This window comes from Aythya ferina (assembly GCF_964211825.1).
Source record: "Aythya ferina genome assembly, chromosome: 3".
Classification (NCBI taxonomy): domain Eukaryota; kingdom Metazoa; phylum Chordata; class Aves; order Anseriformes; family Anatidae; genus Aythya; species Aythya ferina.
Window position 1 is genome coordinate 70833499 of NC_140298.1, and position 21937 is coordinate 70855435.

The 21937-nt window shown below is 44.7% G+C and overlaps 1 protein-coding gene across 1 annotated transcript in view; it reads right to left on the bottom strand.

Moving 5' to 3' along the window:
• Positions 1-244: 244 nt before the first annotated feature.
• SCML4 (Scm polycomb group protein like 4) overlaps positions 245-21937 on the bottom strand; it is a 56733-nt gene continuing 35040 nt past the window's right edge. Inside the window, exons 7-9 of the mRNA XM_084514729.1 lie at positions 12769-13035; positions 4872-5014; positions 245-845 (exon numbers count right to left, since the gene is read on the bottom strand). Of these exons, the coding sequence (XP_084370855.1) occupies positions 720-845; positions 4872-5014; positions 12769-13035 (536 nt within the window). The 3' untranslated portion in view covers positions 245-719. The remainder of the gene's footprint in view (positions 846-4871; positions 5015-12768; positions 13036-21937) is intronic.

Consider the following 21937-nt stretch of genomic DNA (forward strand, 5'->3'; position numbering starts at 1 on the left):
CTGAGCTCCAGCCCCAAGTCTGTTAGGGCTGCTCCCTCTAGTGGGAAAAAGTACTTCGGCTGCAAAAAAATCCCTCAATCCCACTTTTTTCTTTTTCCTTTTTTTTTTTTTTTTTTTTAATTTTGAAATTTTCTTTTTCTTTCTTTTTTTTTTTTTTTAACTTTTTCTTTTTTTCTTTTTTCTTTTTTTTTCCTCCTTTTCTTTATTTTTTTTTTTCCTTTTCATTTTCAAACTGCAGAATTCAAGTTTTCCAGATGATAGTGCAAGACACAGGGTCGTTCCCATCAGAAGACAGAGGACCAAAGGCCGCCCTTTCCCCAACGCCTTGAGCACCGGTGGTGGAGCTGGCACCCAGCGGTGGCCCTGCAGCAGGTGCAGGACCCTCGGTTTGTCTGCCAGCAGTCCTCAGCATACACCATTGCTGTGTTTGCTTTTGATTCCCCACTTCTGATTACAAAAATAGGACTTACTATAATCATAATAATATCAATGGTACAAAATAAGTATATAATTTTTTGGCAAATTATTAACGCAAGCAGCCTGAAAGCTCCCATTGGATTAAAAAAATTGTGAAGATGCGCAAATGTTAAAAAAGGCAAAGTCTTTGTTAAAAAAGAAGGGAAAACAATCTGCAAAAGAATGCATTTCTGTAAGGCAGCACGTTACCTTTAGTTTTCTGTCTAGATTTAGGTCAGGTTCTGCTGTTGTTCAGGAAATTGTTAGAACTTGGTTTGCTTGAGCTTATCAATGTGGTAGCACAGTTTCAGCGCGGGTCCCAGTTTCAGCCCCAGGTACTTCATGATCATGTCACTTTTCAGCAGCAACAAAGCATTGCCATCAATCTCCTGGTTTCAAAAGAGAGAAAGAGAATCAAAATGTGTTAACCTCGCTTCCAGCACCGTGAAAGCAAGACAGCAGAGCTGCGTCCGGACACATTAAACAAGGTGAATCAGAAACAGCATGTCTTAGACCAGAGCTGGCTGAAATGTCAGGAATTCTGAAACTTCATTAAAAAAAATGAAAGCTAAGGTAAGATAAAAGGAAGCTCTAAAGAAGGCTTTAATCAAATATTACGTTTGTTCTTCAAGGAGCTCTAAGGTTTGTCTAGGTTTTCAATTACTTGGCATAAAATCATGAGGATTTTTATTTTTAAATCAGGGTTGCTCTAAACCCACAGAATCACAATAGTAACATATTTAATTGGATGTATTAACAAAACTTGTTCAAATTTAATTTTACCTCCATGTAAGAGGTGGAAACAGCCACCAAGTTCAGCTGTTTATCCCAGACCTGTTGGCTTGAAAACCTTTTGTACTTACAAAATGCCTGTACTGAGCAGAGGATAGCACTGATGCACAGACACAGGATGCTGTCTTAATGTGGGCTCTCTTGTGACTGTACAACACAGAAACTTTCAAATATGCTGTCCTTTCTTGGATCCTGAGCTTGTCTGTTTTCTTTTCCCCAGCTTTATTAGCAGATCTGCTTAAAAATACTACTTTTCCTCTCAGTCTCCACTCCTTACTTGGATCATCACAGCTAAAACATAACTAATGCTGTGTGTGTGCATACATATACACAAGCACGCTAGTGCTGTATATATTGTATTCTATGTTTTTGATGGTAACGTCTTTCCTCTGTGATCCATTACCTACTAATTAAGCAATACTATGGATCCTAATTTGCCCTGATCATTATTATTCCATTCAGCAGGTGATTTAGCTGATGAGCAGTTAAGGTCACTTTCTGATTAACTCAATCAATTGATGCTCTTCATTCTGCACCCCCCACTCCATCCATTACAGGAACTCTTTTTCCTCCCCCTCTCTTTTCCATTATTTTAAGGAAGTTAAGGAAAGGAAGATTAAGTATTACGTATAATTAATATTTGCTTAAGAAAGAAAAACAAACTCCTGGAACTGTGATGCCATAAGGTAAAATCTCTGTCAAGGGTTTGGTGCGACTGCAGCTGTTTCTAAATGTTGAGTTCAGCATTTTATTATTTCCTTTATTATTACTGTGTAGGGGTCAAAATTAAACTCCTTGACTAGAGTATGCCAGAGGGAGCATTCATATCCAATTAAATATCCCATATTAGCCATGTCCCTGTGCAGATTGTTGGCTCAACTTCTCTTTAATATTACTGTGTCAGCCCTTTAAAAAATAATTTTAAAATTGAAAGACTCCATAGCATGGTCCCCAAGTCTGCAGTAGCCCCAATGAGCTGGTCTTGAATAGGCTCTGGAGCTGGTAAAATTCAGTGTGCTTAGTTTGTACCACATTAGTTGAGATCTGGCCCACTGCAGGTTAGAATATTGCAGGAAAATATCACTCTGTTCCTGCAAGGGATGGGAGCAGCAAATGTATGAGCTGTGAGATCATGATACAGGGGGAGTAAACATACAGCTTCCACAAGCAAGAATGAGTATTACAGTGTTTGTGCTAGCTTCTTGCAGAACTTGGTCTGAGGACACTGCTTAAAAAGCAGAGTAGCCCCTAACCAAGCCCTGTGCCATGTGAACAAGAATTTCACCTGGGTTTGGATGTCCGTGGGTGTCCCCCAGGATAAGACTTTTAATGAGAAAGATGCAAGTCCTGATCTTCATGAGTGTTTAAGCAATTAATTATGAGTAAAATCAAAAACTTGAGGATCTGTATCTCAAAGAGGAACAAAAGCTTTTTATTTTTTAGTGCTCTGCAGTCTGGTAAACAGACATCAGCCCTGGTAAGGCCACCACCTGTGACAGGAGTGCAGCAAGTGGCCGCTCATCAGTCAGGGCCCCAACAACTGATATGAAGAAAGTCTAGGGAAAGATGCAAGCTCACAAGTGTGATGTCTAGCACTGGCAGAGACAGGTTGCTCCTTAAATAAATGGTATTCATTATGTTAAACTCAAAGGTTTTTGTCTCCTTCGTACATGCGTTTGCAAATCACCAGCCATAATTAAACTGTCAGACCATAGCATTTCTTCCAGCCCTTCCAGCCTGAATTTTCTACCTGCTAACTCCCTTTGTAGCTCCTTCTGCTCCTCTGTTTCCCTTCTCTCAGCCTGCCTACCACGGCCTGCCTGTTGCTGAGAGGGCACAGCAAGGGGCTCTCACGCAGAGCTGCCACCAGGTCCCTGCCAGGCCCACAGCTCCTTTGTGTGATGGAGGGGAGGTTGTAGGCAGTTTCGTGGTCTTGGTGGACCCTTCAGGAGCTGTTTTAGGTGTCTTGGCAAGAGGACAGGCTCCTGTTCGTGGTGAGAAGAGCAGAGCCACAGCCACGATCATCCCGCAATGCACGCTGTAGCTGTGACTGATGTGGGCTACACCTCCCTGCCTCAGGGAGAGCCAGCTCTTGGGACAGTGGTCAACACCCAAATGGCTTCATACAGCAAGAGCAAAGAGATCTGCAGGCATGCAGGACACCTCCCCAACTCTTCCCTTTCTCGTGGCCCCACCACCCTTTTCTTCCCACTGTCATAGCTGAGCTGAGCTGACTGCCAAAGCAACGCTTCCAGGTGATAGCTGGGCCTTGTCAATGACAGTAAGTGCTGCTAAGTAAATTATGCACCTGCTTCATGGAAAGATTGAACATACAGGAAAATATGGCTAAGGTTAATGGACTAATCACTTGTCTCTCACCTCTGAGGTCTCCGTGCTAATCCAGATGAGATCTGAAGGCTGAAAAATTGCAGGGACATATATAACTCAAAGGCGTAATTGAATTGAGTTGTGTGGTAATCTTACCCAGCTCCTCAAACCTGCTGCATATTTTACAAGGAAACCAGTGATAAGTAGGGCCTGTAGGTGCTGGGTGCCTCACAAAGGCTGACAGGGACAGTCTTTAGGAGCAATTTAGCTTGGTGTCCCCGGTCACAGAGCAGCAGCAGTATTGTGGCACGGCATGCTTCGGTGCAGCTGGCCCAGTGACCACCCAGAGCGTGTCACTGCCCTGCTGCTGTGTGAAAACACAGTGCCATTCTTTGCTAGGAGTGGAAACTGGACAAAAACGGTGCTGTGCAAGCTCTGCTGTTCTCATCCCAACACCCTGTCTCAATGCCCAGGGCTGGTTTAGGAGCTTCAGGAGCTGTTTTAGGTGTCTTGGCAAGAGGACAGGCTCCTGTTCGTGGTGAGAAGAGCAGAGCCACAGCCACGATCATCCCGCAATGCACGCTGTAGCTGTGACTGATGGGGGCTACACCTCCCTGCCTCAGGGAGAGCCAGCTAGTCAGGTAGTGATGGAGGAGGCTGGAAATGGTAGATGCAGTGGTACCAACACCTTACGCAGCAGGAGAACAAGAAAGTCCTGATCAGATGTATGTTTACAGTCCTCTTTACTATATCATATTCTCCAGTGAGTCAGCAGGTCTGTTAAATCTGGTTATGTAGTTACATAATTTTATTTTATTTTTTTTAAAAAGTATCTTGGCTCTTTGGCTCTTTTAGGCTTCTACTGCTAAATATCTAGAGACGCATAAAAAATGCTCTTCAGAGAAGAATCATAGGTATCCTGAGAATAAATTGTCATTGAGGCAAGGCTTTTTTGTGCCAATCTGACAATGAAAAATGAACACCAGATCCTCTGTGCTTTCTCTTCGGTTTAGCATAATGACAATATATGCTGGCATACTGGAAACAAATAGCGAGCATTTTCTAAAGACATTTGTAGGATCTTTTTGTTGAGCGATAAGTGAGCTCTTCTTCAGCACTTCCCCTCTTCCCCCCAAAGCTCTGAACCCCTTGCAGGGCCCTGTGGTCAACCTGGCTGAGCACAGGCACTGTCTATAGCAGCCAAAAGCAGGCTGTCTGTATGTCTGTATCTCTTGGGACTGCCTGTGCGTTTGGCTCAAATTCCCCAGAAACACCAAGGGCAGCCTTTTACATACGTGTTTTCTGAAGAGCTCCACGTGGGGACCTAAAGCATGAGGGTCTGCGTCCTTCACGAACCAAACCACATCATCCACAGTCCAGGTCAAAGGATTCTTGCTTGATGGCCGAGCCGAGTCTTGTTCTGGTGAAGGACTTGAGGCTGTAGGTACAAAAAAAAAAAAAAGCCAACAGCAGTGCATTGCAGTGGCATGCAGTGGCTTCGTTGGTTTGTGAGCGTGCAGCAGTGCGGCAGCCCCATGTGTTGGATGTCACATCTGAGTGTATCAGCCTGAGATGGTGGGGTGGGGAGAGAAAGGGGCTTGGCAGTTTCCTGCTTACCGGGAGACATGATCCCAGCTGGTGAATTGTGTTAAAAAACATGAAAGCCTCAGGTTCCTGCTGGGGAAGGAAAAATGTGCCAGCTGCCAGGCTCTTAAACCGAGCTGCCCCTGCTGTCTGATGCGCAAGCAGTGGGGATTTTGGCTCAGGAAGACACCACCCTCCCACCTGGAGAGAAAGCACTTCGGCACGAAACAAAGGAGCTTGCCATTGAATGTGAAGGCCAGAGGATAAAATCAGACTTCAGCAGATAGGTTTTTTCTTTGCATACAGATCTTCAGACTTATCTTGGAGCTTAGAGGAGGGTTCCTAATCAATACCCTGCTAATCTTAGTCTCACACAAAGCTGAGGGTCCCTGGTGAAGGTTGATTTGGAGGGCTACTAAAACATGCGAAGATGAACACTGCACGTGTGATCCTTTAATGGTACAAGCCCTGGATGATTTAAGGTCACTTTGGCTTGTTGTAGCTCTAAATCAAGTGAAAAAAGGCACATTGGAATGAAAGTACATTTATGTTTTTATTCCGAGTCTCTGCAGAACCATAAATCTTAGCCTGCATGTGTATATAACTCGTCCACACACACCCTTACGTTGCTTCACAAAGAACTACATTATGCTAGGCTACAGGAAAGCTGTTTGCTTTTGTTTGTGTCCACACAAAGCAAACTTTACATTAGCAGGTGACAGCACATAAATGTATAAGGTGTTACTTGCCCAGACCTGCTCATCTCTTTCTGTTAAGGCTCAATTTTCAATAACTGTTGCAAATGATAAGCAAACAGACACTACAGAAGGCAGAAAAGGAAGCAGAGTGCAAAGAGAGGCAGACCACAGGTACACAAACCGTACCCTGGAGAGGCCCCAGGTAGCCAAGAAGGGAATCAGAATGGCTCAGAGCTGCTGAGGAGAGAAGGACTGAGCCCTCCAGAGAAACCCTGAGCTTATAAAGACAGATAAAAGGTATGAAAACACCACGTGTGGCTCCAAACACCATTGTAATAAGACCAAATGCAGTGGGCTGGGTTTGTGGCTTATGTAAATCACATTGATGACTTCAATAGAGCTGTGCTGATTTATGTGAGTGGAGGGTCTGCCCATATACGCACAATAACAGCTTTATGTGCATATTGGCCCTTTTCTTTCTCGCCACATCCCCGTCCCCCAGTATAATGTAATGGGGTGCATTTAGCTGTTAGGAAAGATGAACTCCAGTAAGCAGCAGTGCTATGAATGTGTAAATCTGGTCAATGGGCTTCGTAATGGGATGGGATGTAAATATCATGATAATTACGCTCTCATTTGCTAAGTCACTGTGCTGGATATAAAGGACAAGGCATAGCCGCGGGTCCTCGTAATTAGGCAGCGAGGGCTGGTGTTCGTACGGACTCACGCGACCCTGGGCTCCGCTCACAGAACAAATGCAATACACAGTGGTACAGGCACCATCTGGACTCTTTGGCATGAAGCGATGAAGACAAAGAGTAGGAAATGAATGGGGCAATCTCGGCCAGCCCCTGGATCGTCAGTAACATCGAGCAAGTTTGTCAGGGGTGAGCGGGAGAAGCGAGACTTGCCTTGAAGGCAGAGGAGCAAGTACCTGGAAAGGGACTCTGGTAGCTTAACTTGCTCATGGCACGATCTGTTGCTGGTCTGGTGGCAGCTGGTGAGGAGAGATGTTGCCCCTGGGCACCTCAAACCAAGGGAGAAAACCAGGATTTTGTGAACCAGTGGAAAAAGAGAGAGGGGAAAGGCTTGGCTGTGCCCAAAGGACTGCAGATGTTTCCACACCACAGCCATAGCATGGTCTGGGGAGATGGGCCACTGCTGAGGAGCACATTTTTCCCCTAAAATTCATACGAATACAAGGAAACCCAGAGGACTTAGCGTGGGGTTCACGCCAGGTGCATGAACAGAGCAGGCCCTGGCCCAGTGACTGCTGCCCAAAATGCTTGCAGAGATGCCAGGGAAGGGCAAAGAAGGGCAGAGAGCCCCTGGGAGCAGCTGGGGGCCTTTCTGGGTATGAGAAATATTGGTAATAAAAGAAAGGGGGTGAGGAGGAAAGGTCGAAATGACAGGGGAACTCTGCGCGCTCCTCTGCAGTCTAGCAATCGATAGCATAAATCCGATTTTTTAAAGACAAATATATAAATGACCTTTCTAAAGAGACTACATGGCCAGAACTCTTCCAGCCTCCAGCAAGTGAAGATAACCCTTTCAAATCCCTTCCTGAGATATAATACGTCAATATAAACACGAGAATTATGCATAGCCATAACTCTTCTTTATTTTAAATCTGTATTTACCTACCTGGAGCCAAGTCCTCTATTCCCTGCTGCTTTTTCATGAATTAAGATGTGTTATTTTCCTGGTGTGTAAGCGACTACCTTTAAATGCTGTTAGCGAAACTGGGATACTGTCAGTTTGCAGACAAATTTCTCGAATTCAGTTTTTAGATGATGAGGCTGGAAGCAATCTCTTTTTGCATATATTTTAAAATGTATTTTTTAAATTCACTCTGGCTTTTACACATTAATTTTACACATTAATTTACACATTAGTGCAATTTCTTTATTTCCAAAAGAAAATAAATCATTTCATGCCTACATAAAGGCAGAGGTTTTATGTTTCAATAGCATCACCTTGGTAAAAGATTATATTAAGCACAAAAGTGTTTGATGGCGGCAGGGCAAGTACTATACATTTTTTTCTTATCAGAAGGTATTCACACTTAACCTAAGAATTAGATAAATGAGGAAGTCTCATGTCTCCCGGGTATCCTATGCCATTCTGTCATCAGAATTAATCAAGATGATAATGAATACTCAGATTACAAAGAGATGGGAGTGCTCGGGACCAATAATTATTTTTAGAGATTGTAATCTAGGTCAAATCCAATTTCCTGTTTTTGACAGGTGGCAAAAAATTTGTCAAATTAATGGAACGGGATATGGAAATCCAGGTAATCAAAGGGAAATGCTTCCCCTCCTGCTTGCAGCAGTGCCAGGGGAAGATGGGGATGGGGCTCCCCTCTGGGGAAGGCTCTCTGGGTATCCCAGCTGAGACTATTGCCAGGGATGGCTGGAAATACCAGGCCAGCACCCAGTGCCCAGCAAAGATGATGGTGAGATGATGGTGCAACAGAGCCAACGGCTGAGCTCTTGCCCCATTTCTGTTTCCAGACCTTCCTCAGAAGGAGGATGGAGAGAGAGAGAGCCAACAGCCGAGTGGCTGCAGAGCCATACTGAGAAAATACGACACTAAAATGGAGTTAAACCTGTGAAAGAAGGAAAGATAAATAACAGACTCCCTAAATATGTTCTTGGCAAACAAACAGAGCCCAGAGGGAGTGCGGCCATTGATAGATAAGAGTGGAAAGGGAGTGACAGATGAACTTTAATATTGCTGCAGGCCTAAATGATTTCTTTGCCTCAGGGGAAGGGGGTGGGAATGAAATTTTAAAAGGTTCTCTCTGATCGCACTGGAGCAGATACTAAGGAGCAGCAGATCCACTGAAAGTAAGCCAAAGTAGCAGGCCCTCAAAGGCATGGAGAAATAAGAAATACTTTTTTAAAAATAAAACCTCCCACTGCAAACAAGGGCAGGAGGAAGGTTTTGCAGGAGAGGCTTCCTACAAGGCCAGGGTGCACCATGCTGGAGAAGATGGTTGGAAGAAGGAGGGCTGGAAAAACAGGCGGGTGGAAGAATAAAATTACGGGATATTTCTGGGCAGGGCTCAGAGCTCAATGAGCTGCAGTCAGCAGAGAGGCATGGAAAGCAGATTTTGCATTTAACACCTGCACGTATGCTGGCAAGCCCCTTGCAGGAGATATGTGCACCGTGGCTGTTGTCCCTGTCCCACCAGCGCTGCAGCTGTGTCCTGCAGGGGATGGGACACGGTGGCCACCAGAGCCACGAAGCTGAATGAGACACAGCCATAAGCTGGTGATACACGTTTACTGGGGCTTTTCTTGCCTTGCTTCTCCTTTGCAGTAGAAAAAGAGCAGATCACTGAACACATCAAACCTTTCATGTTGTAAATGTCCTCAAAAACCAGCAGGCAGGCAGCACTTGCCAAAGCAGTGGGACCAGGGCTGGGCATCCCTTGCCCACCTCCCCACCCCAGGTGCTTGCAGCATTGCTCTGGAAAAAAAGAGAAACTTCAGCCCCTGCACCCCCAAATGTTTTCAGGAAATGAATGTATTAAGCAAGGAAGGATTGCCTCTTTAACGAAGGCCCTCAGGTGATAATAATTAACTGCTAATATTGGATAATAAAATCTGCATAAAGCCAGCAAGCTACAGGGCACGGTTAAGGTTATTATGTTGTGTCTGAACACAGAATTCTTCACGCTTGGAATAAAGGGTTTGTTTGTCTGGTACATAAGCAAGCTTGGAAAGGTTTAAGGTTTATGATGTCCTTGACTATTCCTCCCCTGATTTAAGAGCTTCCATTTGGCAAATGATGACAGAAAAGTGCATGTTTATCTGTTAGCAGCCCCAACTGGCTTTCTGAAATGACTTTTTTTTTTTTTTTGGTTTGGAATTTTTTAGCATAATCAGAGAGAATTAGGCATCGTGCTTCCGATCGCATTAATGAGAGCTTTGAGGTTTAATCTCATCCATTCCCCTTGAAAAACATTTTCTGCTCTGCACTGAGCTATGTTTTATGGCTATGATTTTTTCCATGATATTTGCACACCCTGATAAATAACGCATGCTATTTTTCAAAAATATTCGTTAAATAAAGAGGATTGGCTTGAGGTTTTGGAGAGAAATCCTTCCTTTTTTTAATGAGTGCTGCCTATCCCTTCCTTGTGAGTATGCAAACTGAGGAGGATTAGAAGAGATACTGGCATGAACCAATTACTCATCTTTGTTCACTTATGATTCAGCAGCATATAAATTGTCCCTAGAAAGAGGAAAAACACATGAAGAAGCATCATAGTGAGAGTGCAGATTCCTAAGACCTTTGCAAGAGAGATTTTTCCAAGACAGTAATCAAACTCCAGTGTAGCTGCACCAAGGTAGCCTTAGGAATATATATATTTTAAAAAATCACAGCCACTGAAAACTGCCCAGCCTTAGCCAAGAACAAACTGCTCTCCTCTGCTTCAGAGGAGCCAGCTCCTGCCTCTGCTGGAGTCTCCGGAAAGCAGCTGAGAAGTTCAGAGGCAACGGGATGGTGGTGGGACAAACATGCATGGGCCGTTGGTGCTGACAGACAGACAGAGGTGCACAGAGCACCTGGCCATTGCCCTTCCTCCTGTTGGAGACCTTGAGAGCAACCCCATCTTTGTATGGGTTTGCAGGGACCTGTATGTGCAGATCCTAATGTACAACAGATGAAACCGTGTCTAATAAATTGTTGATAATTATAAATGATATCAAGATATTAATAACATTTTTTGGGTGGTCTTCACTGTATATCTGTCTGCTTTAAGGAGCCATTGCTGTTGAGCTGGCCAAATATCCCAGAGGTCCTGGATGAACTAGTCTTTGCACATGTTAAAAATATGCCCTATGAAAACAAAACAAAACAAAAACAAGCAAACAATCAAACAAACTAAACAACACAGTTTTGGGATAAGTCCTTTTATCCCAAAATGTCATATTTTGCAGCTTGAATTCACTTGTAGCTGCTTCAAAGATGCCTAGACCTCACAAGTGTCTGGTCTAAAAGCAATGTTTTCGTCTTTGCTCCTCAAAGCTCTGTAATTTGTTTCAAACTAGGGAAATATAAGAACCTGCAAGGCCTATAGCATGGGCCCTCTATGACTTGCCTGTTGGTTCGGTTCTGGAAAAATAACCTGCCATCTTTTAGGCTTTCATTTTGCAAAGACTGCAAATTTTGATGGAAGTCACAGTAAGAGAGATAGAACTGCCTCCTGAAGCTTAGCTTTCCACTTAGGGCTCTGTTGAGTCTGGGAAAAAGTGATATTCACAGTCAGAAACAAGAAAGGAAAGTAATGCAGATGAGCAGGCTTAGGGAGCCCTGTTTGTAAACTTCAGTCTCTTGAACATATATTCAAACCCATGATAACAAGGCATCTCCACACAGCATATTCTTAAAGCACGGAAACTTTACCACAGTATTTTTTAGATGCTGAAAATGTGCAAATCATTGTTAAATCTTGGCTTCTTGCATAATCACCTGCAGTTTCCAGTTGAAATGCAAGGGCAGAAAGACTGTAAGGAGTTAATGCTAGAGAAAAGGATTAGGGGGAACCAGTGAGGCTTCTGCAAGAGGAAAAAAAAAAAAAAAAGCAAAAACAAAAAAGAACCACCCAGAGTGACAGTAGATTCCATTAATAAATGAGGAAGGGAAAAAATTAATGACTTAAAAATGGCTGAGACACTCAACTCCATTGTTAGATCTATCTTCAAGATGAAAAATGCATAAATGAAGTTTGAATAATTAGTAAGGGGTGAAGACACTATTCAAATCACTACTGATAAGGACCTTTTAATTGGGAAATTAGAAAATGCAAAAAAAAGACAAAGTTAGCAGAAGTTCAGATAATTACCTAACCTGTTTGATGAACCCAGGTCATTTATGGGGGTGAAAAAAAATCATTGCTAACAGGGAATGTAGCAGTAAGCTGGAGAAGAGCAAATGCAACCCAGGTTTAGAAACCACACTTGCCACTGCCATGGCCAATTTTCTCGTGATATTGTGAGCTTCTGGCTGCCTGTCTGTGTGCACCCTGTCCTCTGAGCTGCTCTGCCTGACACCAGGTTGCCCTTTTAGCCCCACTTGCTCCCCTCACCTCATCTGTCAAAGGAGTTTTCCTGGAAGGAAGCCTACTCTTGTCACCGAGCCCCATCTGAAGAGGGCTTTGCACCAGCAGAGTGCCCTTGAAGAGCAGAGTGAACGACCCAACAAACCTAAATCCGATCAGGAGAACTGGGCAAAAATACAAAGAGAGGGCAGAGGAAGGGTTATTGAAAGCAGTGGTTCCCATGGCATCCCTTGAATCTGCAGATAAACTTCTTGTGACTTTGCTTCCCTAAAGGATAAAAAAGCCTTGAGCAGTAAGCTGGATGATTTCTAAAAATATGTTTTGCTGGGCAGTCTTTTTTCCAGTCTGGTCTAGTTCATAATTAAAGGAGCATGGTTTGCAGCTAGGAAGCAAAACCCTTTGCTAAATTGTTTGAGGTAGGCACCAATATTTGGGTTTGTTCTGCACCATACCTTGTACACAGCTGGTGTCATGCCATTAGCAGGAACCTGTCTGCAGGCTGTATCAATCCTGGGGAGGAATGCCTTGTGTATTAATATTTATATCTGTAAGTTGATAATGGCGGTTTTGATTGCCACTCGATTATACATAATACATATGTTTACATAATTAATAACAGCATTAGAAAACATTCACCATTTTACTTAATGATGAACAGATTGATTTTGTGTTTACATAGGTTATTACTTCTTCTCAGTGAAAGCAAGCATTGTCTGCGTGGATGTCAAGCCAGACACCCCTCATTCATTTTCCCGGGAATTTGGGAATGAGCTAAGACTCCAGCGTGGCACCAGCACAGTAACACACATTGCTCATAGGAAGATATTAAATTACCACTTCTGTTTCCTTCAGGGTAGGTCCCGTTCCTTGTTGGGCTGGAGGTCTGATGCCGCAGGCCAGTGGAGGAGGAACCCCCTGAAGACGTCTGGGTGGGACGGTGGCTACAGGAGGAAGAGGAGCCTCCAGCTGCACGTCCATCCGCAGGACTCTGCCGCGTGGCGTACATGGAGCCCGTGCAGCTGAAGGCAGGGTCGGCAGGATCCACGCTGTACCGCTTCATGTGCATGGGATCGACCAGGTAATCCTCAGGTACGACCGTTTCTGCTCAGCAAGCCAAGAAAGAGAAAGAAATATCAGTAAAATGGAACTAAGACAGGCTCCATGAACTAAAACGGGCTCCATGTCCAACTTTCTGTACAGACAGCTGGACAGGAGGGACAGACAGAGATCCAGAAGGCATCCTTGTTGAGTATCAGTAAACAATAAAAGGAAGCACAACCACTCCCAAGTCAGTAGAGTCACAACAGAGAAATTTTGGCTTGCTGTGACTCGTCCGTGTCATCAATTTAGCATGATATTCTCCCACCACTGCCTGGTGGGAAGGCAGAGGCAGCTCTCCCTTCCTTCAGGGTGCTCCCTGAACACCACCAAGGCTGGAAGGCTGTGCAGCTATTGTTCTCCCTCCGTCTTTGTTTCAAAAACATGCAATTTGAAAGGAAGAAAGAAGAGCAGGACCACAGGACGGGGGCAGCTTGCAGGTTAATAACGCCTGGCAGGCAATTAGGAAGGAGTGACAGTAATAAACCAAAGTGTTCTGGCTGCAATTATGAAAATTCATCAGAAAATATTCTCGGCTGAAGACATTCATCAGGCCCAATGTTCTGCCAGGAGAAGAGGCTTGATGGCTACGAGCACTCCCAAGTGTCTGCTTGCAAGCAGAGGTGCGTGAGTCAGTTTCTCAGATGGGTGCTGGCATCACAGATGATCACAGACCTTTTCTCTGGTCCTTCACCTCTGCATTGCACTTTATGCACTGCGTAGGTTATAACATTTTTCACAAACAGACCTATTTTACAGACCTATATCCCCCTTGGCTAGGGGTCTGATGGACTCCTGATTGTGCATACTGTCTCTCTAGAGACATCTGAGAAGGGTGAAACTACCCCTGTGGTGTGGCACATCTTCCCTGCCCAAGCTAGCACCCTCCTCCTGAGGTATCGTGTAGTCTTACTGAGTAGCAGGAAGAATTCATGCTGTAATTTACGCCACAAGACCCAAACCCCCTTGCTAATACATGTTGAGGCTGTGTATAAGAGAGTTTTCCTTTTAAATTACACTTTTACTGTTTTCCTATGAAAAAAATAAAAAATAAAAAAATCCTTAGTGGCTGCACGCAGTCGTTGATGTTAAACAAACATGATTTAGTCTGACAACTCAAATACACAAAAGTTGCACCATGCCAGCATCCTGGCTTGTGCGTCAAGCTTCTGTAACAGGGTTTCCTGACTTCGCATTCACTTGCTGCTCCCTCTTAAAACTTTGGCCCATTCTGGGCCAAGGCTGGACTCGCTATAAGACAGCCATCAGATCTGAAGAAGATCTGTAAATGTAAATTTTCTTCACTTTGGGGCACTTGCCTTTGCAACTGCAAATAACTTTCCTTTTATAATGTTTCTTTTCCCCTTAAATAATTTGGATTCATACTGAGCAAGTTCTAGTATCCTAATGTTTTCTGCTAGGGGTTTCTGAGCTTGATTCTCTCACAAACACAAGCAGGGTGTAATTCAGTTGAATTCAGCGGCCTTCAGCTAACATAACACAAGCATGAGAGAGATGGGAATCAGACACTGTGAACCTTTCTCCCTCGCCTCTGACAGATGCCAAAATTGTATAGCAATTGAGCTAAATACCTTGCTTTTCAGACTCCGCCCAGTAAACCAAAGAAAATCCAATCAAGCCTTCTCATTCAAAGGAATTTAATTACTGTGTAGACCACTTGCATTAAAAGCCTCTTATGCATAAAGAAGACAGCTCTTTCTGTAGCATCCTGCCTGCACCGCATGGAATAATTATGCCTCTTGTGAATCATTACCTCTTTATTCCAGGAAAAGAATGCTCTTTTAATATGATTACAATATGAAGAAGATACAGACTATCCAAACAACAAACAGCACATTAAAACAGCCCTGCTAAATAAACAGCATACGGCTTTTATTACTATGGATATAAATGGCTCCTAAATTTGCGAGTGGACACCCGGGATTTTTTACCGATGTCAGACTCTCTCGGTAATCTGTGTAAAGTAAGACCTGTGTGGATGGAGTCTCTTGATGGAAGAACACCCAGGAGTTTTGTATGAGACTAGGATGAGGAACCAGATGCCATAATTTCTGTTCCCCACTCTGCCTAAAACTCTTTTCTTAATCCAGATCAATTTGTTCCACCTGTCCCTGCTTTGGGCTCAATAACTGGAGCAATAACGCCTATTGCCACGGACCAAGTAAACGTATTACTGCTTGAAACATGCCCAAGCTGAAGGTGCTCTGGCAGTTTGAAAAGTGATTTTCACATCATTAGACGAGGGGGAGAAGGAATTGCCTCACACAGCCAGGTTTCTAAGCAAGCCCTTTCAGAGCTCCTGATCTTCAGGTTGACACAAGTAGTCAGCACATTACAAGAGCAACTCACCAGCGTCATCTCCTGCTGACCAAGAGAAGCTCAGGAGCAAAGGCAGTTCACAGGCTGGGAAAAAGGAGACTTTGCATTCAAGTAGGTGTGGCTAAGGGTTTTAATTCACACACTTTTAAAAGGTGCTGCTCAGCTTCTGCAGTCCCTGCTAGTGTGGGCTCCTCTGTAAAACCTGATAAAAGCTGATGCAAGTTGAGCCACCACGTCTTCTAGCTGGGATGTATCAGTCAATGCTTGGGGCCACCCTCACGTGTAGCTTCATCTGTGGAAAGCCAAGGCTGAGGAATTGCTGTGGCTCTTGCCCAGGCCAAACACCTGGATTTTCTTGGAAACAAAAGCATGTGGTTTGGGGGAGGAGAGGTTATAATGTCTCTCTTCATTTGCCGTTAGGATGTGCTGGGTGGGATGTGGACCACAGCAGTGGAAGTGGGAAGCACCCCCAGGTGTTTCCATCTCAACGTCAACAGAACAGACAAGACTCAAAAATTACTAAAACAGAGTATGTTCACCAATATTAGGAAGCTAAGGAGCTTGGAGATAGCATTAAAAAGCCTCAACCAAAAGGAGCTGGAGAGTCTCCCAAGTAACGGAATAGCAGGAAGCTGGAGGATCAATGGGCACAATCTGCTGGGGAGGAGGGATGGTAATGTAAAAATCTTGGCATAAAACAGGCTGCCTAGCTGGCAGCCCATGGCCTGTGGCCACGTGTGCACCAAAGCCATTGGTGAGCCAGCTGCCCCTTGCCTGGCTGTGCTTTACAGGCTGGGCTTCCTGAAAGCCCCCCACCATGGTCCTGAAGGGAAGGCACCCTGGGCTCAAACACACTCCAAAAATACCTCCCATGGATGCAGGGATGACAACTACATCAGCTGCTTACAGTGATGACAACCAGAGAGCATGGCTAGGATGGGAAAGGACCTCCAGAGGTGTCCAGCCCCACCTCGCAGTCACCAGTGAGGTGGAACCAGCCTGTTCACAGTGGTGCACAGCAGGACAACAAGAATCGACAGGCAAAGATTGAATAAGACATTCAGACTGGATGTAAGGAGAAACCTTTTCCCTGTGAAGACAGTGGTGCAGTGGCAGGGGTTGCCCAGAGAGGCTGTGCAGTGTCTTTGGAGGTTTTCTAGATCCAACTGGACGAGGCCCTGAGTACCCTGGTCTGATCCCATAGCTAACCCTGCTTGGTGTCCCTTCGCACCTGAATTATCTTCTGGTCCTAGGATCAACATCTTCACTCAGGTAAACAGCCACAAAGAGTGGAGAATGACCATGGGGAAGGCTGATGGCCCACAGTCCTTACAGTGGCACGGGAGGCAGCAAGAGGGACAGACTCCACTGTCCAGAAGATTTCTGTGTTCATATTTCTCCTGCTCCCTGTTTGTAAAACACAGAAGCTGCCCAAGCTGCAGCTCAAGCAGTGATGTGTATCAAAATAGCTGCATTTGGTAAGCCCCCAGAAGGCCATGTAAAGTGCATGGCTTTCACAGATACTAATCCCACTTTGACCAATTAGAGGAAAACATATTTTCTAAGACAATAGAAGAAAACATAACTCTCCATTGAGGTTTAAAATGCAACAGTTTCATAAATCTGTAGCTTAGCCCTTCTGTATTCTGTTGCACTTCTGTATTTTATTTTCTATGTAGTCAGCAGAAGGGCACACGCTACTGAAAAATAAGTATGCATTGTTTTAAAGCAGGGTTTATGAGAAAGCTGTATTGAGCCTTTGCTTTGAGCACAGTAGTCTCCATTATAACTTTACGCCACCTGAGATGTGCAAGCCATTTTGAATTAGTTTTCCTTTCCAGGAATGGTCCACAGGCAACTGGTCTGAAAAGTGCAAGGTTGTTACGTCTAGCACACCTTAAAATGTAGCAAAGGAGAAGAAAAATAATAATTAAAAAAAAAAAAAAAAAAGAGGAAGAAAAAAAAAAAAAACAACCACCTATTTTCTATTTTCCCAATTTAAAAATTCAGGCTTCTTTGTGTGAGATTCTTAAACTAGCAGGCTGCATGTTTCCCAGCCAACCTCCTGAAGATGGGTCAGCAGAAGAACCTGCAGCTCAGTTCCCAGTGCTGCTGCAGCCCTCTGGGGTGACCTTGGCCAGGTTATCCACCACCTTTGGACTACACTTCTCCATCAGCATGAGGAAAAGTAGTTGTTTTGTCTTTCACCTCTGCAACATGGTTAGTCATCCTCTCCTCTCCTCTCCTCTCCTCTCCTCTCCTCTCCTCTCCTCTCCTCTCCTCTCCTCTCCTCTCCTCTCCTCTCCTCTCCTCTCCTCTCCTCTCCTCTCCTCTCCTCTCCTCTCCTCTCCTCTCCTCTCCTCTCCTCTCCTCTCCTCTCACTATTTTGCCAGCTATTTTCTCTCTCCCTTTTCTGCTTTCCCTCCTCCTGCCCTGCTGACCTCCATAGCCTTTTCCTCCACAGGCATCTCCCTTCTCCCCATATCATCATTTCATTCTTTCCTGACACCTTCTGTGGGTTCCTCCCTCAGCTGCTGCTTGGACAGCAGAGCCTGGGGACAGGGCAGTGAGCTGGGGCCAGGGGCCCCGTTCACAGTTACCAGGGCATGTCCTGTACAGGGGCAGCTGCCACAGGGTACTGCTTGCTCACACTTTGCCCTGGGAGGATGGACGGAGGACAGACAATGCAGTGTTCTACCATCTGTATTAGCTCTAATTAAATTCCCCATTAACTTCTTTTCCTCACAGTCAATATAAAACTTTTCTTTCTCTCTCTCTCTTTCTTTCTTCTCTCTTTCTCTGCCCCCCTCTTCCATTTTTTTTTCTCTTGTCTCTTATTCCTGATATTACTTAGTGATGGGCTTTGCCCTCTGACCCTTCCCTGAACCTTTTTAAGTGTTACCATATATTTTCTATAATGGGTTGACCAGATGTGAACTCAATATTTTAAGCTGCATGATATCATAGCTTCCCCAGACCTCTCCTCTCCCCCCGCCAGGGCCAGCTTTGCCTCATCTCCCAGTCATTTTGAGAGGAGCTAACTACAGCAACAAAGTCCCATTGAGAGGCTGCTTGTATGTTTTTATCTTCCCTGCATTTTGTACATCCTGTTCCTGGCTCCAGCTCCCTGCCCAAGGGTGGGTGCCGTGGGGGAGCAGAGGGGACGGTTTTCAGCAGCTGTGGAGAGTCCTGCTGGCCAGCATCATGCATTTAACTCCTGCCCTGGTATTCAGCTTATTGATTTGCCTTTGCCAAGAAGTGGGTAAAAGAGATTCAGGTCCTGGCCCAGGAAGTTTCTCACTCCAATGTTTCTCCAGAGAAACGATCAAATTTCTCTGGTTCTCATTAACAGGCTCTCTAAATATCTGTATTTCTTTTCCTTTAGTTGAGACCTGTGGAAACACAGCCTTATGACCTGTAAAACTCTTCCATCACACCACACAGCCATGTCTTTTTGTCTTTAGTTACAAAGCTTGGCACAAGTGGCCAGACACTTTGGGTCCCTGTAAGCAGTCATCTTCAAGGATGATTTCCAAAAAAACCCTACATTTTTGTCTAATGAGCTCCAGTTATCAAGGGTTAGAAACCCTGCATCTCAGCCTTCATGTACGGACAAGTAAAAATGGGAAAAACACAAAAAGCCAAAGCAGAAATGCAGAAATAACCACTTCAGGTGAGTTTAGCCATCAGTTCAGTCTAGTGCAAGCTGGAGAGGGAGGGAGCAGAGAGATCGGAGCAGTATTTAACAGCATGAAGATATGGTTCTGAACTGCTATCTTCTATTTTAACATCAGCTCTTAGAAGATTAAAAAAAAATAACTTTTTTCTGTGTCTGCCAAGCAGCCTCGCATATTTCCACCCAGTCAGAAATGGACCGTGCGCCTTATCTGCCTTGTAGCTTGGGCCTACATGCATCTATCTGAAGATAAGAGCTTCCTGTGATGGATTAAGACTTTCCAGCTCATCCTGCCTTGATTTATTCTGGGATGACAGCACCATCCCCTTCCTTTTGGCTCCACCGCCTGCCCAGACATGCAGCGCGATGAAAACATGAGGTCACCCCTCAGCAGGCTTTCCCCTGGCGCCTCAGCACCGCTCTGCTGCATGCACCCATACCCTGCACGCCGGGCAAGGACGGGGGAAGCATTCATGGGGGAACTGCATCTGTGGGGGAAGAAAGGGGGTACTCGAACAGGAAGATGTAAATAAGCCTTATCCATTTGTAAATGCGCTTTGAACACTGAAACCATGGTCACGCTGTGGGGATAAAACCTGCCATGAATCCCCAAGGGCTCAGTCTGGGGCTTTACTGCACCACACATCACCTCGCCGTGCCCCAGCTGCTAACGTTTTTTTGGGAACTGAAATGCAGAATCCCCCCTCAGGAGAAGCTGCCAGTCAGTTAACATCAAGAATTGAAATTTTTTAGAGAATTTTTGCAAAAACCGATGTTGTCCTGATTACTAGGAATTCAGCTCAGGCAATTTTTTTCATTATTTAAACAATTTCCCCTGAGTGTTTGCAGCCTAGACAACAGCCACATTGTGTTTAATGCAGTAGAACCAGGAAATGAAACTGGCTGGGAACAGACCAACATGGCTTTATTGTCCAAACCGAGTAAAAAGGTAGAGTAAATTCGCAAGCTAGCTGCTGACAAATAAATTAGATTTAATAATAAAAGGTGCTCGTGTGTATAAATAACCCATAGAGGATTTTTTTTAAGTGCTTGGGGATGATTGAATAAATATCTTGTGTTGCAATGGAGACATTTTAGTCCTACCTTACAGTGCAGGCAAATTGTTTAAGTACTGAAAACCCATGAGTGCAGGTGAAGGGATTTCAGTGACATATGGCCCCAGCCTTTAGGAAGTCTTCCTCTGGTCTCCTCCTCCTGATTTCAGACCCACTCCCCCATTCTCCTCCCACCTCCCTCACCTTTATGCTACAACAGGGTGTGCTTCACGGAAAGGAGATTTGTCAGGGCTGCAAGGCTTTGTGTCTTAGCCTAGCAGTAGTTCTGCACTGGCAGAGGGAGCCGAGAGGCTGCCATCCATCTGTTCTGCCTCCAGCTTCCAGCAGTACCTGGGGCTGCTCCTCTCTCCAGGCAGTTTGTGAAGTACCCTGTATGCTTATAAATCAGCATCGATAAGTCACAAAAAAAAGCTGTGTGTAGAAGAGACTGTAGGAAAGTGACTGGGTTATTTGGACATTGCAACACGTTGTGTGCTGGCGTTCTCCGCAAATAAAGTGCTGAATGCATTTCTGTTGTTATCTGCACGATGAGTCTCCCTGAATTGTATGGTTAGCACTGACTTAAAATATTTAACAGTGATTTTTTGTTTGAAAAACAGATTATTTGAGATATATTATGTGAGATGTCTACAGTGAAGTGCAGCAACTGCAAAATAAGCTGTATTTACCCATTAATCCCTAATAACCTCATCCAGTAATTAGGTAGAGCATGTATAAAGTATGGGCCTGTGCATCTGTCTATACACAGGTGTAAGATCTCCTATAAGGTCTGTGCTTCATTTCTCTCTGCCCAATGCTGCTGCTCAGCTGGACTTCCTGATATTTCTTCTGGGATTTCTTCTGCGGTATAAACGCAACACGGCTTGGCCCTAAAGCTTTACTTCCCCTTCACAGATCCATGAAGAAGCCCGCCATAAGCATTTTATGTACTTTTGTGTTCCCCAAACCTGCATCTCCACCTCATTTTCAGTGAGAGGTGGAGATGTCATCCCTTGCCCAGCTCCTAGCAGTGCTCCCGTCACCTTGCACCTTACGTTTCTCGTTGCTGCCCACAGCCTGCACCATCCCAACACCAGCACCCAGCTTCATGGACCCCCCCTGCAACGTCCTTCTCATTCTCTCTTAATTGCTTTAATCAGCTCTGAACTCGTTTTGCCAACAGATAAATATTCTTCAGGCAGATGCTGCATGTTGCTACTCTCCGAAAGGCACTTTGATGTACCCTGTATAATTACTGCTAACAAATAAACCCTGGGGAGCACTGTTGATTAAACCGGGACCAAGAGTTTTCGAGAAAAATGGGGTGTTTTATTTCCATGGAAGTGGAAATGCAGTTGTGCTGTGTAGGTTTCCATCTATTTGGTAGCAAAATGGAAGAGGAAAGACTGGAACAGAAGATAGATGAAGACAGATAAAGGAAGAAGAGCCTTTTAAGCTTTTAATCTAAAAGGTTAAAAAAGAGGCTAACGTGGGGGAGGAAAAAAAAAACGGAGCTGAAAAAAATAAAGAACATCCGAGCAAAATTTAGTAAGCTGCCTAAAAAAAAAAATAATAAAAAAATCTGTTTTGAAATCTGTGCAGTGAAAATGGCAACTCTCATATCCCCTGCACTGCCAGCGCCGGGCTTTCCATCACCCTGGATGTGACAGCAGCCCTGCAGCAAGGAGCTACACATCCAAATTGCCTGCAGCTTCCATGGGCTAGCAGAGCACACGCTGACGCATTGCACGTGGCTCCCAACAAACCTTACCCAGCACGGCTTGAACCGGCACAAGGTCAGGATCTTGAGGGTCATTTTCTCCTCCCTGGCATT